Source organism: Ranitomeya variabilis, chromosome 4, assembly GCF_051348905.1.
Source record: "Ranitomeya variabilis isolate aRanVar5 chromosome 4, aRanVar5.hap1, whole genome shotgun sequence".
Classification (NCBI taxonomy): Eukaryota; Metazoa; Chordata; class Amphibia; order Anura; family Dendrobatidae; genus Ranitomeya; species Ranitomeya variabilis.
In genome coordinates, this window is record NC_135235.1 from 415377257 (window position 1) to 415394780 (window position 17524).

At 43.8% G+C, this 17524-nt stretch overlaps 1 protein-coding gene across 2 annotated transcripts in view; it reads left to right on the plus strand.

Annotated features, from left to right (window-relative positions):
- Positions 1-17524, plus strand: part of LOC143765034 (uncharacterized) — a 67591-nt gene that overhangs the window by 29760 nt on the left and 20307 nt on the right. The window contains exons 1-3 of one of the 2 annotated variants that reach the window (XM_077251273.1): positions 1857-1888; positions 5526-5670; positions 14956-15138. In XM_077251273.1, the coding sequence (XP_077107388.1) occupies positions 5593-5670; positions 14956-15138 (261 nt within the window). In that variant the 5' untranslated portion in view covers positions 1857-1888; positions 5526-5592. Of the gene's footprint in view, positions 1-1856; positions 1889-5525; positions 5671-14955; positions 15139-17524 lie in introns of those variants that run through there. The other variant, XM_077251272.1, reaches the window with a different exon arrangement.

Below are 17524 nucleotides of genomic sequence, written 5' to 3' on the forward strand. Positions count from 1 at the left end.
GTATTCACTCTCTGAGTGTAATATGAGTAACCAAAAATCTGCATTCACACTGAGAAATTACAGATTTGTAGACTGTAGTCTACACTGTGCATTTTATAGATTCAAAACAGTTTTAGTATCATATATTAAAGGGATTGTTCAGTACTTGTCCATTACTTTATATTTATGGTCTTTACTTTGGTTATGTCATCACTGGGATTGCGATAACCATATCTTCCACCCTCACCGATGATGCGTTTTTATAGAAAAAAAACTGAAAAAACACCCACCACCATCAGGGTGATAAAGGGATCCAAACCCTACCCCTAACCTCACCCCTAACCGTTTAATGAACATTTTCTGACAGTCATAGTGTCACGTATTTCAGTGCCACGTATTTCAGTGCCACGTATGTAAGTGCCACGTGCCACGTATGTAAGTGCCACGTATGTAAGTGCCACGTATGTAAGTGCCACGGATTTAAGTGCCACGGATTTAAGTGCCACGGATTTAAGTGCCACGGATTTAAGTGCAAGTGCCACGGATTTAAGTGCCACGTGCCACGTATGTAAGTGCCACGTATGTAAGTGCCACGTATGTGCCACGTGACACGTATTTCAGTGCCACGGATTTCAGTGCCACGTATATAAGTGCCACGTATGTAAGTGCCACGTGACACGTATATAAGTGCCACGTGCCACGTATGTAAGTGCCACGTATGTAAGTGCCACGTGCCACGTATGTAAGTGCCACGTATGTAAGTGCCACGTATGTAAGTGCCACGTATGTAAGTGCCACGGATTTAAGTGCCACGGATTTAAGTGCCACGTATGTAAGTGCCACGTATGTGTAAGTGCCACGGATTTAAGTGCCACGTGCCACGTATGTAAGTGCCACGTATGTAAGTGCCACGTATGTGCCACGTGACACGTATTTCAGTGCCACCTATTTCAGTGCCACGTATATAAGTGCCACGTATGTAAGTGCCACGTATTTAAGTGCCATGTATGCAAGTGCGATGTATGTAAGTGCCACGGATTTAAGTGCCACGGATTTAAATGCCACCTATGTAAGTGCCACGTATTTCAGTGCCACGTGCCACATATTTCAGTGCCACGTACGTAAGTGCCACGTGCCACGTATTTCAGTGCCACATATTAAAGTGCCATGTATTTCAGTCCCACTCCCGTGTAGCGGTGGGATATGGGGTAATAAGGGGTTAATGTCACCTTGCTATTGTAAGGTGACATTAAGCCGGGTTAATAACGGAGAGGCGTCAATAAGACGCCTATCCATTATTAACCCAATACTAAAAAAGGGTTAATGAAACACACACACATTAGGAAAAAGTATTTTAATATTCTTCATTTAACCATACTTACCATACTCCAGCACCTGCAAAAAAGTAAAATAATAAACCGTATACTACCTGTCCGCTGTAGTCCAATTAATAACGAGTGTCCCACGACGATCTCCCCTATAGAACAGTGACATTGGGTGGTGTCACTGCTCTATAGGACCCTCAGTGACACACTGACAGAAGACAATGGCTCCTGTAGTGCATCACTGAGGTTACTAAAGTTCACTGGTCTCACTTTATGGCAAAAAGCTGCGTGGGAACTTTCTCATACAGCATGCCATAAAGTGAGACTAGGGACTATTTTCTCACAGGGGTGTAGGAATACATTGTGGGGAATACATTGTGGAAGGATACCTTCCTCCCCTCATTGTGTTCCTGGAGCCCCTGGAGAGTGGTCGCATCAGCAGATGTTCCTGCTCTCCACGGGAGATCGTCGTGGGACACTCGTTTTAATTGGATTTCTGCGGATCAGGGAGTATAGTGTTTGTTTATTATTTTAATATTTTTTACAGATGACAATGGCTTCGGGGATCAAAGTGACAAGTGATGGTGAGTATGTAATCTATGTTATATGTACTGTATGTCTGTTGTATGTACGTACTGTATGTGGCATGTTTCATGTCGCATGTCACATGTTGCATGTCGTCGCATGGTGCATGTCGCATGGCGCATGTCGTCGCATGGTGCATGTCGTCGCATGGTGCATGTTGACGCATGGTGCATGTTGACGCATGGTGCATGTTGACGCATGGTGCATGTCGACGCATGGTGCATGTCGACGCATGGTGCATGTCGACGCATGGTGCATGTCGACGCATGGTGCGTGTTGCATGTCGTCGCATGGTGCATGTCTCATGTTGACGCATGGTGCATGTTGACGCATGGCGCTTGTTGACGCATGTGCATGTCGTCGCATGGTGCATGTCGCATGTCGCCGCATGGTGCATGTTGCATGTCGTCGCATGGTGCATGTTGTCGCATGGTGCATGTTGTCGCATGGTGCATGTCGTCGCATGGCGCATGTCGTTGCATGGCGCATGTCGTCGCATGGCGCATGTCATTGCATGGTGCATGTCGTCGCATGGTCATGTCGCATGTCGTCGCATGGTGCATGTCACATGGTGCATGTCGTCGCATGGTGCATGTCGTCGCATGGTGCATGTGTCGCATGGTGCATGTCGTCGCATGGTGCATGTCGTCGCATGTCGTCGCATGGTGCATGTCATCACATGGCGCATGTCATTGCATGGTGCATGTCGTCGCATGGTGCATGTCGTCGCATGGTGCATGTCGTCGCATGGTGCATGTGTCGCATGGTGCATGTCGTCGCATGGTGCATGTCGTCGCATGGTGCATGTCGTCGCATGGTGCATGTTGTCGCATGGTGTGTATGTATGTATGTATGTATGTACTGTTTTTTTGTTTTTTTTTACATTCAACACATTAGCCGGATGATGGGACTACTACTGTCCCATCATTGGCTAATGTGTCACTCACTGTCAGTGTAGCAGGCAGAGCCCGATGGGACTTGTAGTCCCATCGGACGATGCCTGCACACACACGCACAGCGCCGGCACACACGCACAGCGCCGGCACACACACGCACAGCGCCGGCGGGCAGAAGCACCGGCAGACCCCCGGCGACTGAAGCACAGCCCAGCCACACATCATGATCCCAGCACTGAGCAGTGAGCACACACAGCCCCGCCCGCCCCCAGCACAGCCCTGCAGGCAGCCCCCAGCACCGCCCACAGCCCAGTCACTCTTGCTGAGTGACTGCTGACTGTGGGGGCTGGTCACGCCTGCTGCTGACGTCACGTCAATTTTCAGAGCCTGGAAATTGACGTGACGTCGGCGGAAATGAGCGGCGGCTGCAGTCTGGGGGTCATGTGACCCGGACTCAGCAGGAGGAATAGCGCCGCTCACAGGCGAAAACGTCAACAGAAGGTAATGGCACAATTCATTAGGGGCCCCGGGGGGGTACATTGGGGGGTTAATTGAAAGTAGTGGACAACCCCTTTAATAAAAACCAAATATATTCCCATCTCACTTGTTTATTTTCACCAGGTAAACCAATATAACTGCACAAAATTTAGAAATAAACATTTCTAACATGCTAAGGCTGCCGTCACACTAGCAGTATTTGGTCAGTATTTTACATCAGTATTTGGAAGCCAAAACCAGGAGTGGGTGATAATACAGAAGTGGTGCATACGTTTCTATTATACTTTTCATCTAATTGTTCCACTCCTGGTTTTGGCTACAAATACTGATGTAAAATACTGACCAAATACTGCTAGTGTGACGGCAGCCTAAAACAAAACCTCAAAAAATTAGTGACCAGTATAGCCACCTTTTTTTATGATGACCCTCACCAGCCTTCCATCCATAGATTGTCAGTTGCTTGATCTGTTTACGATCAACATTGCGTGCAGCAGCCACCACAGCCTCCCAGACACTGTTCCGAGAAGTGGACTGTTTTCCCTTCCTGTAGATCTCACATTTTATGAGGGACCACAGGTTCTCTATGGGGTTCAGATCAGGTGAACAAAGGGGCCATGTCATTTTTTTATTCTTCTTTGAGACATTTACTGGCCAGACATGCTGTGGAGTAGTTGGAGGCATGTGATGGAGCATTGTCCTGCATGAAAATCCATGTTATTCTTGAACGATACCGACTTCTTCCTGTACCACTGCTTGAAGAAGTTCTCTTCCAGAAACTGGCAGTATGTCTGCGAGTTGAGCTTCACTCCATCCTCAACCCGAAAAGGTCCCACAAGTTCATCTTTGATGATACCAGCCCATACCAGTACCCCACCTCCACCTTGCTGGCGTCTGAGTCGGAGTGGAGCTCTCTGCCCTTTACTGATCCAGCCTCTGGCCCATCAAGAGTCACTCTCATTTCATCAGTCCATAAAACCTTTGAAAAGTCAGTGTTAAGATATTTCTTGGCCCAGTCTTGACGTTTTATCTTATGTTTCTTGTTCAAAGGTGGTCGTTTTTCAGCCTTCCTTACCTTGGCCATGTCCCCGAGTATCGCACACCTTGTGCTTTTTGTTACTCCAGTAACGTTGCAGCTCTGAAATATGGCAAAACTGGTGGCAAATGGCATCTTGGCAGCTTCACACTTGATTTTCCTCAATTCATGGGCAGTTATTTTGCGCCTTTTTTGCCCAACACGCTTCTTGTGACCCTGTTGGCTATTTGTCATGAAACGCTTGATTGTTCAGTGATCACCCTTCAAAAGTTTGGCAATTTCAAGACTGCTGCATCCCTCTGCAAGACATCTCACAATTTTGGACTTTTCAGAGCCCGTCAAATCTCTCTTCTGACCCATTTTGCCAAAGGAAAGGAAGTTGCCTAATAATTAAGCACACCTTAGATAGGGTTTTGATGTCATTAGACAACACCCCTCCTCATTACAGAGATGCACATCGCTTGATTTACTTAATTGGTAGTTGGCTCTCAAGCCTGAACAGCTTGGAGTAGGATAACATGTATAAAAAGTATCATGTGATCAAAATACAACTTGCCTAATAATTCTGCATACAGTGTAAATCTCGGCATACAGTGTAAATCTCGGCATACCCGCTAGAGAAATTATGTGGTGGATTTGAGACCCACACCACAGATTAGTTAAAAAAAGCAAAAAAAAAAAAAAAAACATTGGGCATAAGACTTCTATAAATCCCATCCCCTTTGCTGGACCTGTAAGGGTATGTGCACACGGTAAGAAATTTCTGCTTCTTTTCTGCATCTCTTGACAGGAAGAAACACTGCGTAAGATAGGTGCATTTTTGCAGCTTTTTTGATACATTGTTTTACTTGCAGTATTTTCCACACTCATTAGTATGGGTGAAATCTGCAGTAAAAATGCTGAAAGAATTGTTATGCTGGAGATTTACATCTGCACCAAATCTGCAAGTCAAAAATGAGCAACGTGAGCATGAGCATCAGGATTCTCATTTACTTTGCTGGTATCAGGAAACCCTTCTGGTTTTGTGATTAAATCTATGCAGAGGCCCCACAACAAATCTGCAACGTGTGAACAGGTCCTAAGATGTTGCATTTTTGAAGCACTGAAAATACTCAGTGTCAAAATTCATCATGGGTACACAGCCTTAAATTGATGTTTCCTTGTGTTGTGTTTTTTTTTTTTAACAATGATTTTCTCATTAATTACCAGATGAAGTTGTGAAGTCACTCTATGCCGGTACTCGAACTTCTTGTAGAGATCACATGACTTGCTGAGGATGGACAAGGACAAGAGTCAAGTGACTGAGGATGTACTGAATCTCACCCTAGAGATCATCTACCTGCTAACTGGAGAGGTGAGGGATTCATCAAATTTGAGTTCTTTTTATTTAGCTCATTCTTCGTTATGTGGATTACACTGTGATGTTACCAGTGTTGTAAATAGGTGTTTAGAAAGGTCCAAGAAATACAATTGTGCCATGCAAAGGTGTTGTCCAACCCCTTAATTGTCCCCGTGTGCTGTAAAAAATAAGAAAAAACGTATACTTGCCTCCCAGAACAGCGCCGCTCCTTTACTTTGAGCCCAGTGTTCCCCGCTAGTCTGACAACATGAAACATGTGACTTGACTGCTGCAGCGTTCACAATTGCATCTGAATACAAGAAACATTGTGTTTCTGAGCGGGAGAAAAGTGTTTCTTCCATTCAGACCTAATTGTGAAGGCTGCAGCTGACATTTTTTTGGACACAGTGCTGAAAATATCATTCCCTGATACAAAATCACATTGTTAGGAGCAAAACATGGGTCTAACACACAAACTGTAGATTGGCAAACATAACCCCAGAGTATATGACACATGTAGTCATTACATACGGTCACAGAGTATACCATTCATTGCTTACATTCTCATTGAAAATAACACATAATGGAGCATAAAGATGACAATGTATCAGTTATCATAGTAGGTCTTTTTGACTTTTCAAAGAATAGCTGGATATCAAAATCCACAGATGACTACACCAATTCGTTAGAACACTGTCCTATCTGCAGCGTTAATAATGTCTTTACAGACAAACCCAACAGGTATTGTTAAAAAAAAAATAAAATAAATTGATGGGCAAGGGGCGTGGCCTGAACCTTATACAGGGAGGACGTGTGTGTTAACAGCTGCCGCTTTCAGGCTACATAAACCTTGGATTGAGTGCCTTAGAAAAGAACACCGGTCTCAAAATAGTCACCGGAGTGTTGGAGGAGGGTGCCGCCACATCTAAATCAACTCTGGGACCGGTGGCGGTCGGGTAAACGGCAGAGAAAGGATTCGGCTTGCTGTGCGCGCTGTTCATCCCGTCGCTCCGAACCGAGGTGTACGCGGCATCACCATTCACTTACCAGGGCACGGAAGGAGAAGACGGACTTGCACGCTCCCGACGATGTTTATCAGAAGACGCCATCTCTGTGTCACGAGGGACGGCAGGTGAGATACGCAGCCCCTGAGCGCTAGTCGGGGTTCAGGAAGGGACGCTGAGGAGAGGCTTGGTGAGTCCCTGTGCCAGAGGAGGCTACGCTGCAAAGCCGAGAAGTAGCTTTGGGGAATCCCGGGACGGGGGATTACCGGTGAGACCGGAGTGTATTTGGGCTCTTCCCCCACAGCCTCCCCCCCCTCGCCACTGAATTCTGCAGTAAACAGCAGGAGACTCTTCAGAAGAAACTGCATAACCTGGCTACATACCTATACCTCTCTCCTGGGCTGAATTAACTCCTCACTGCCACATTCTCTGGACTCTGACTTTTCATAAGAGGTGAAGGTGCGTTCATACTCATTCCTGAACATTAATCTTTATTCAACTATTCATATAAGTTGTTACTACGGACAGCTTACTGTTAATGTTCTCTTTAACTCAAGTTGAGAAACTGGAATGAAACCTCCAGTGGTAAACATGTGGATCTAAACTCTACTCTGGTGCACGGGTGGTGATCCTTACTGCGAGCGCTGTATTTAGATATAATGGTAAAACCTCATAAAGAGCGCGGAAAAAACTTCTACTACTGTCCTCCATCAGGAAAATAAAACGAAATGGAAAAGTTCCTAAAACGCAAATCCTTGACAACTCGAGGTGTCCATAAAAACTCACTCTAATTCTGCCACAGATGATCATATTGATGACTGATTCTAGTGATGAAACTTCAGGGAGTGATATTCCCCATTTGGAATCTGGAGGGATCTCAAAATCCTTTCTTAAAAAAGCGCTAGTTCAAGCAATGAAACCATTGATAGCTGAAGTCTCTGGCATGAGGGCAGATATCCAACAGATTGGCAATAGGGTGGAGTCTTTGGAGGCTACTCAGTCTTCCATAATAAATAATTCAAACATCATTAAAGAACATCTAGAATTTCATAGATTCCAACTGAACACAGCATCTCTTACCATAGAGGACCAAGAAAACCGGAGCCGCAGGAAAAATATCAGAATCAAAGGCTTACCGGAAAGTGTCTCCAATGAAATACTTGAAAAAACAACTAAAGAGATATTTGCATTATTATTACTGCAAGAGAGATGTGATCAAATGGTAATTGAAAGGGTGCACCGATCGTTCCGTCCCAAACCAAAACCTACTGACCCCCCCAAGGGATGTGATTTGTGGTTTACTGAGCTATCTCGACACTTTAGCAGTTTTGAGTGCCTCTAGAGAAACAAAAACAAAAATATATCCTATGAAGGATGAGCAATCCAATTATACCAAGACTTAGCTCCGTCAACCCTTGCGAAACGTAGAGTTATGAAGCCCCTACTAGATGCACTCCGTGCAAATAAAATATTGTACAAATGGCTATTCCCATTCGGATTGGCAATACATGGAGGAGGAAAACAAACAACTGTCCGTCATCCAGATGACCTTGCCAAAGTTTGGGTGATCTTCAATATTGATGCGGTAGAGGTACCCTCTTGGCTACCCCTAGACATGACTCTAAACATTCCCCCCAAGCTTTAATCCCTGATGGGTCAAGGAGAATGGTCTCCAGTAAAGAGATTTTCTTCACCGAAGCAGGGAAAATCGGGAGCAAAGAAGAAACCACCTCCTTGAAGTTCTATTATGTCAAGACGTCTATCTATTTTTCATTTGACTCCAGTCCGTGCTGGTTAAGTGTGGTCTGACTTAGTCAAGGTTTTGTGACTGGCAAGAAATTAGAACTCGTTCTTTCCAATAATTTCTTTAAACTTGAAATCTCTGATATCTAGATTTATATGGAAACATAAAACAGCCAGGTTGCCTTACAAGCTACTCTCGTACCCCAATTCTTCAGGGGGTTTAGGAGTTCCTGACCCACACATTTATTATAAAGCAATTCATTTAAATAGATGGTTAAAAATTGTGTTTGGATATGAAAAGGGCATACAGGATAATATAGATTACATTTTGTTAGGTACTAGGGGAGTACCATTTTTGTGGTCCCGTTCGAAACTTCCTGACTCGCTTAGATTGGATGAAATTACCATGACTACCCTACGAGTTAGACGCTTGTTACTGAATGACCTACCATCCGAGTCCTTTCCGTCTACATTGACTCCTATTGCAGCAATACCACATCTGGTTGATACAAATTTTAATGCCCCATATAACCTGTGGTCCATGCTACCTAAAGAATCCTTTAACAACGTTTATAATAATAAAATCTTCAAGGATGATGTTTGGCCTGGAAATGCTCTGGCCCACCCCAAAAAATTTCCTTCAAGAGCAACATGTTAAGCGAATTCTCTCGCAGTTCAGACAACAATATCCATTTAAATCTAACTGGTCCTGGTTAGACCTTATGTTGAAAATGACACCTCCAAGAAGAAAAACCATATCACGCCTCTACTTCCGCCTTATTGCTCCTTCTCAAAATTTTAAACCTTCTTTTATTTATTCTTGGGAATACGTATTAAATGTTAAGTTTTCAGATCAGATTGCTAAAATATTGCTCTATGCGCGAGGTTTCTCACATTGTATTTTACTTTAAGAGAATTCATATAAAATTCTAACTAGATGGCATATGACTCCGGTCAAACTCCATCATCTAGGTCTATCCGATTCGGATTTATGCTGGAGGTGTCATGGTCAACAGGGTAGCCATGCACATATATTTTGGGAGTGCCCATTAATTAGAGGTTGTTGGGATAATGTCAATCTCACTCTTAAAAAGCTAAAATTAATTCAAACTAGTCTGTTGGCGTCTGAAGCTATTCTTTCATGCCCCGACAACAAATTTTAAACCAATAAAACATGGACTTCTTCCTTTATTACTGAGTGCGGCAAAACACTTAACTACACGCTGGAGAAGTGAGACTCCTCCTACTTTGAGTGAGTGGTCTACTTCTAGACTAGAAAAACTCTCAAGCTGGGAAGTTTACAACCATGATTCTTATTTGAAAACTTGGTTGCCCTGGAAAAACCTACAAGTAGAAAAGGACTAAATATGACCTGTGTAAAAGTCCTTTTATATACTTTCTGTTGCTTAATGGTTCGACTTTTTGTGGTGCTCATGTGTGTATCTGTATCTGAGTTTTCTTGTTTTTTGAATTTCTGGGTGATATCCCCTTCACCTTATACCTAGTTTCTCCTCCCTTCCCAAATTTACCTACCCTTCTTTTTCCTCCCCCCTTCCCTATTCCCTTCCTCTTTTTGCTCAATCATTATTACACTGTAACTGTCATTGTTCATCATTGCAATTTTGAAATGGCTGTAATGTTTTTCAGTGCTTTATTACCAATAAAGAATTAAAATAAAATAAAAATTGATGGGCAAGATGAGGGGAGTCTAGCAAGCAACACCTTAACATTTCTAATTTGTGTGGCACCTCTCTTGATTATATTTTATTTGCTAATGATAGAATGTTATTAATTCTTAATATATTCTCTTACATGGGACTACATTTGAAAGGAAATGTTGAGCAGTCAACTTCCTCCCCGTGTACCGTAGTCTCCCTATTGCCACTTTACCAATTTCATCCATATATCCCTTACATGTACAGTTGGGTCACAGGTCTCTAACCCTGCCAAACCAGTTCTGCTTTGCACTAATGAGTGGCAAACACCCCGAATCATGTGTCTTCACATGTTTCTGATTTGGTTGCTTACCCCAAGTCATGTGGCAAGACCCTTTTAAAGAGTTGATTCTGATTTCTAAGATTGCTACTTCCACTGTATCACTAGAGTTCCCGTCCTTTTCCTCTCTGAAGAGGCCGTTTGCCTTCTAGCTCTTGAGTCATCCGTGTTCACGTCATTTAGACTGCATTGCCAGTGCGGATTGCTGAACAATAATGGGAAAAGGTAGAGAGAACTGTCAAATGATCTGCAAGTAGTTCAGTGTAATAAATCAGAAGAGGTTTATGAAAAGAGATCCTTAGATTTGAAAATGCAAGTGGGATTAAACCCTGATGAAAAATGGTAAAGTAGGAAGGTCCGCTAATAGTAAGCCATGGCCTGTTAGGCTAAATAAGATTTCTGTTATACACAATATGTCCAACCATATAGCACAAATGGTACTTCTTACAAATATCATGAACAACCACAAGATGGCAGCAAAATACCTGTCATCCACAAAGAAGCCAACCATGAATAAATAAAATGAAAGTTTATTCCATAAGAAAACAAAAATAACACAAAATATAAACATGTATAAAAGAAAGCTACAGAGTAAATTCAGGATAGTACCCCATGGGAAGGTAGAAGGAAGTCCACCTGCCAATGGCCAAAGTATAAAGTACAAAATATCACAGGACTCCCATAACCGCTAAACATAGTACACGGAGAATATATAAAGTGCATGCAGCATCCCCCATGAATCTGTGTATCCACTATGGAGAAGCACCCTATCGGATCCTGTAATCCTACCAAAACCTAACAAACTGACCATAAGGCATAGTGTGAAGAAAGTAAGGTATGGAAATACAATTACCTCAGTGGACACAAGCAGGTGTATATTCCTCTCTCGGCACTTCCCAGCGCCCCGACGCGCGTTTCGCCCTAGCTTCTTCCGGGGGCGTGTCTATACCCAGGTCAGATGATGTTTTATAGTACCCTTGTCCAATCACATGTAACCACGCGATAACCAGCGGCCGCCTAGCTCCGTGGATGACTCTCATGGCGCATGCGCAGGTCCACCCTATTCCAGATGGAAAAAAAAACTTCATGACAACCGCCGAGTGGAGCGCAAGCTGGAACGCAAGCAAACTCCACCGATGACGCTGTCAGAAGTGTGAGGAGAGGGAGACCCACGCATGCGCACCATCATCAAGGAGGTAAAAAGAAAGTACAATAGCCCGAGGAGTTTGTACTAATAGATAAATATATTGAAAAAGTGCAAAGTGCGAAGTGCCAATATATAATTAAGAGGAACCAACTTAATAATCATATCAAAAATACATTTGAAAAAACTACGGGCCAAAACAAATAAATATACCAATAAAAGTGACAAGTGCATAGTGAAACTAAAAACAAATAAAGCACCGATACTATATAATTTATATATATATATATGTACACAATATATACTACAAAAGTGTAAGTGATGTATATTAAAGTGCAATATAAGTGCCAATTAGTAATAAAACAGTGAAGTAGTGTTATAAATACAACATATTTATTAATTATAATCCAACGCATAAAGACATTAAAAATCCAACCCATAAAAAGATTGAAAAGTGCATAGTGCCTAGTGCAAACACCAAGTTTACTACCCCTAAATACTGTAAACATGCAAAAATCTAACCCCTTGTTAGGATATGGGCGTACCTACAACAGCCATATATGAGACCCAAAGTGCCATGACATACTGCTAACTAAACCTAATGGGACTATAGCTATGCTGATATATCCCAATCATAAAATGCAAAAAGATGACACATGTCAAAGTATAGACATATATATAAATTACAATTGTACACTACTAATAATGAGCGTAAAAGACAACATCTACAAATAATGTTACAAAAAAATGACACATATCAAAATGAAGCCACATATATAAATACTAGTTATGCAATATTAATAATGAAGGCAAAAAGCAGCATCTTTTCAAAATTCGTGGCGGACGTCTTGTCACGAGGACCGACATGATGGCAGACTCACATTCATCATACCAATGTGAAGGACATAGGACCATGGAAATATACTATAAATAGATAAAAAACATGCAATTAACAAAAATGCAAAAACACATATAATAATAAAAATCACCCTAACCCTTAAAAATGCCTCTAAAGGTAAATAAAGTATTATACAATCTACAAAAATGCTGAAAAGCCAAAATTTTCATTAAGACCATGGGGACTAAGTTTACCCAGGCGAAAAATCCATTTACTCTCAACCTGAGCAAGAATTTTGGCCAAATCTCCCCCTCTATTACCCAATGTGACCTGGTCTATGGCCTTAACGACCAAACCTCTAGCATTACACCCATGATAGTGTTTAAAGTGCCTAGCAATGGGTTTCAGGGGCACGTCATCATCAACTTTTTTGGCCTTCACAATGTCTGACGTGTTCTCTCGTTCTTACCTTCAATTCTCTTGTTGTAAGGCCAATATAAACTTTTCCACATGGACACTGTGCATAGTATATAACTCCTTGAGAGTTACAACTTAAATGTTTTCGAATTTCATACATTCTAGATCCATCAAAATTACAAAAGCTGGTTGCCTTGGTGTGGTTAAAGCAACCCTTGCACAAACCACATGGGAAAAATCCCAATCTACCCATGGTCTTATCTTTTTTCTTCTCATTATGGCTATGAACCAAGGTATCTTTTTTAAATTTGCAGATCGTTTAGCAACAAAAGATGGGCGATCTGGTAGAATTTGTTGTAAAGTGGGGTCCACTTGTAGGACTTTCCAGTGTTTTATTATAATCTCTTTAAGTTCATTCCATTTGTTATTGTAGGTGGAAATAAAGCGCACCTGTTCTGAGCAGTCCCGATTTTTAATGTTAGAAGGGTCTTTATATAGAAGTTGGTTCCGTGAAGTTTTGGAGGCCCTGAGATATCCTCTTCTGATCATCCTTTTACTGTAACCCCTTTCTGTGAATCTTCTAGTCAGATCCAGAGCTTGTTTTTCAAACTTGCTCTCATCAGAGCAGATTCTCCGCGCTCGGAGAAATTGACCGACCGGAATACCTCGAACTGTGGAGACCGGATGAGAGGATTCTGCATAGAGAAAAGAATTGGTAGACGTAGATTTTCTAAAGATGTCTGTGCTAACCACACCATCCTGGCCAACAGCATCTGGAATAGGGTGGACCTGCGTATGCGCCATGAGAGTCATCCACGGAGCTAGGCGGCCGCTGGTTATCGCGTGGTTACATGTGATTGGACAAGGGTACTATAAAACATCATCTGACCTGGGTATAGACACGCCCCCGGAAGAAGCTAGGGCGAAACGCGCGTCGGGGCGCTGGGAAGTGCCGTGGGAGGAATATACACCTGCTTGTGTCCACTGAGGTAATTGTATTTCCATACCTTACTTTCTTCACACTATGCCTTATGGTCAGTTTGTTAGGTTTTGGTAGGATTACAGGATCCGATAGGGTGCCTCTCCATAGTGGATACACAGATTCATGGGGGATGCTGCATGCACTTTATATATTCTCCGTGTACTATGTTTAGCAGTTATGGGAGTCCTGTGATATTTTGTACTTTATACTTTGGCCATTGGCAGGTGGACTTCCTTCTACCTTCCCATGGGGTACTATCCTGAATTTACTCTGTAGCTTTCTTTTATACATGTTTATATTTTGTGTTATTTTTGTTTTCTTATGGAATAAACTTTCATTTTATTTATTCATGGTTGGCTTCTTTGTGGATGACAGGTATTTTGCTGCCATCTTGTGGTTGTTCATAAATAAGATTTCTGATACAATTTTCACCCGTACAAGTTTGTAGAACTCACAAGCAACTTTTTATGAAATCCAGGCATCTCTGGCACTATATGGAGATACGTGGTGGAGAGCTTAGAAAAGCTGCAAAGCTTATAGCACAAGATAATTTGGAATAATGAGACCGGAAATGAACTCTATGGGCACAAACATAAATCATGTGCTTGGAGAGGCGTTAACATGGTCCATGAAGAAAAGTACACCATCCTCCGCAGCGGCAGCGAGGCGTTTGAAATGTCTCCCTTCTTTTTATGAAGTTGTAAATAAACTTCTAAATAATGCTAATTATTGAGTGCTGGACTACAATTTGTTTTGGACTTCTATGTCAGCCATGATTCAGAGGAATAGTAAACATGCTGCCTTGTAGTCCTCCATATTCATGAGCTCTATATAATCCTTCCTTTACCACTAATAGCCATCTTTCTGACTATGCACAGTGTACACAGAAAGCTGAGTAACCCCAGTGGTGTGGGCGGGGTTATATAGAGCTCGGCATTGAGTACAGGCAGATCTGGCCAAAGTGGAGCCAGAGATTGTGCATTCTTTCCTAGAGAATAACATTGTGCAAAGTAACAGCGTAAACAATCTGTAATACCCAAAAAAAAGCGCTGAATACCGAACGAGTCTGAAAGACCAACCTTCTGTCCCAGCAATATGTTTTCATTAATATATGTATGCATATGAAAGACCACTTTAAGGGATTAATTTAGCAGTATTTCTTTTCCTTATTACACAGGATTACATAATAGTGAAGAAGAAATCAAGTGAGTCTAAAGCCCACAGCAATGATCCTGCAGAGTGGAAGAGAGCCAACAGCCCTATTATAGTACCGCTACCCCACTCACTGATACACGAGAGGAGCCATGATCAAAAGATCCTAGAACTGACCAACCAGATCATAGAGCTGCTGACTGAAGAGGTGACGTTATGCAGTAATGCCAAGGGATGGGTCATGTGGATGTCTTATAGGTCTGGTCTTTGTTTATTCCGGTGGCCAGATCTAAATTCTGTTAGGTCTCTGGGTTATTAAATAATCTGCTACTTGCTTTACAAAGTATATCCTTAAAGAGAACCTGTCACCCCCAAAATCGAAGATGAGCTAAGCCCACCGGCATCAGGGGCTTATCTACAGCATTCTGTAATGCTGTAGATAAGCCTCCGATGTATCCTGAAAGATAAGAAAGAGGTTAGATTATACTCACCTGGGTGGGCGGTCCGGTCCGATGGGAGTCGCAGTCCGGGGCCTTCCATCTTCTTACGATGACGTCCTCTTCTTGTCTTCACGCTGATGCTTCGGCGCAGGCGTACTTTGTCTGCCCTGTTGAGGGCAGAGCAAAGTGCTGCAGTGTACAGGCGCCGGGCCTCTCTGACCTTTCCGCAGCGTGAAGACAAGAAGAGGACGTCATCGTAAGAAGATGGGAGGCCCTGGATCGGACCGCGACGCCCATCAGACCGGACCACAGCGGGACCGCCCCTGGGTGAGTATAATCTAACCTCTTTTTCTCTGTCGCCCATGACGGCACCACAGAGAGAGAGGATCCGCCCACCAAGGACAGGAAACCTACAGATAAAAAGGGCGGTACCACTCTCCCGCATCAGTTGGTTTCCTGTCCTTGATGGGAGACCTACAGACTTACCAGAAGGAAGATCGTCGTGGGATTCCGGGGCCAATCAGTCCGACTCAGGCAGCTGGGGTCCCTCTGCCTCGGCTGGTGTGGTCACCCGAAGCGCAACCGCTGGGGCTAGTGGGCCTCTAGGGTGTGCGGGGGAGGTGACATGGAGTTCACGGTCACCTCCCTAGGTAAGATGCAGCAGCGGCAACATCCAGGGGGGTCCCTCTGTGGTTGCGGGAGGAGCGGCGCGGCTCTCCCTTTGGAAGCGTCAGCCTGCACACTGCATAGCCGACCGGCGTGCAGGGACCGCGCGTTAGGGCAGGCTGCAAAAAGACCGGGAGCTTCGGTGGGCAGCGGGTCATGTGCGGCACCATCTTGAAACTGCACGTTGGAAAGAGTGATAATGGCACACTCCGCAGGCGCCGGAAGAGGCGCTTCTGCACAGGCGCATAATTGAATCAAGCGGTGGGAATCGCCGCTGCATAAAAAGAGGCTGCTTCAGTAATCCATCGGTAAAGGAACCGCAGCACGAGCCGCAGCGCAAACCGCAGCACTAGCCACAAAAAAAAAAAAAAAATGCCACAGCAGCGATAAACATACAGGGGGGTCCCTCTGTGGTTACGGGGAGAGTGGCGCTCTCCCCCCTGAAGCATAAGCCTGCAATCTGCAAAAGCCGGGGCCCCCGGTGTGCAAGGGGAAAAAAAAAAAGAAAAAGCCGCATGCTGCCTCTCCCAGAATCTTCTCCAGGGAAACACCTGAGCTCAGCCTACTTCAGTTGCCAGGCCTGGACCTCATGGGGGAGAGAAAATCATTGACAGCAATGCAGCACTCCTGATGGGACGCCGCTTCCCCTCATGATGGGCTCTCGGCGTCACCAGCTCCCCCTGTTTTTTAGCAGGTATGGAGCCAGCACAGGTAAGTGCATGGTGGAATGTTCTGTTGATAGCTCATGCCTTTGTGCAAAGCTGTGCTAGAGCTTCATATGTGAGGTATGTTTTCACATATACACAGTCAGACCTTGGACCTCTAGGCTATAATAAGGCCATATGTCCAGGCTACATCTCATGATTTGCCTTAAGTTAGTTGCATGTCTTGTCTGCAGAGCCTTATGATTAGACTTCAAAGTGACCTTTGGAAGCATGGTTTTCACTTTTTTTGTGAGGGGGGTCTGATAAACAGGTGTCTCACTTTTCTTTGCAACTTAACTACTCTATGCCTTGGAAGGACATATAGTGTTAATGGAGCACTTTGCCTCCATGAAGACTGCCCTTCAGCTGCGACTCATTAGTTAGCTCCTTCGGGTGGGGTCAGTCTGACAAATGAGATGTACTATTCAGAGTGGAGGCTTATCCGTATCTCTGAGAGATTGCTCTTTTGCTTGTAACTATGTGCCAATTTTCAAGCATGACTGTAGCTCTATGCTTTATATTGTGTGTGGCTGAACATCATATAATAATAATAATAATAGTCTTTATTTTTGTATAGCGCTAACATATTACGCAGCGCTTTGCGGACCTTGTCATCGCTGTCCCCGGTGGGGCTCAGAGTCTGAATTCCCTATCGGTGTGTCTTTGGGGTGTGGGAGGAGGCCGGAGTGCCCGGAGGAGACCCACGCAAACACGGAGAGAGCATGCGGGCTCTTTGCAGATGTCCTGGGTGGGATTTGAACCCGGGACTCCAGCGCTGCAGGGC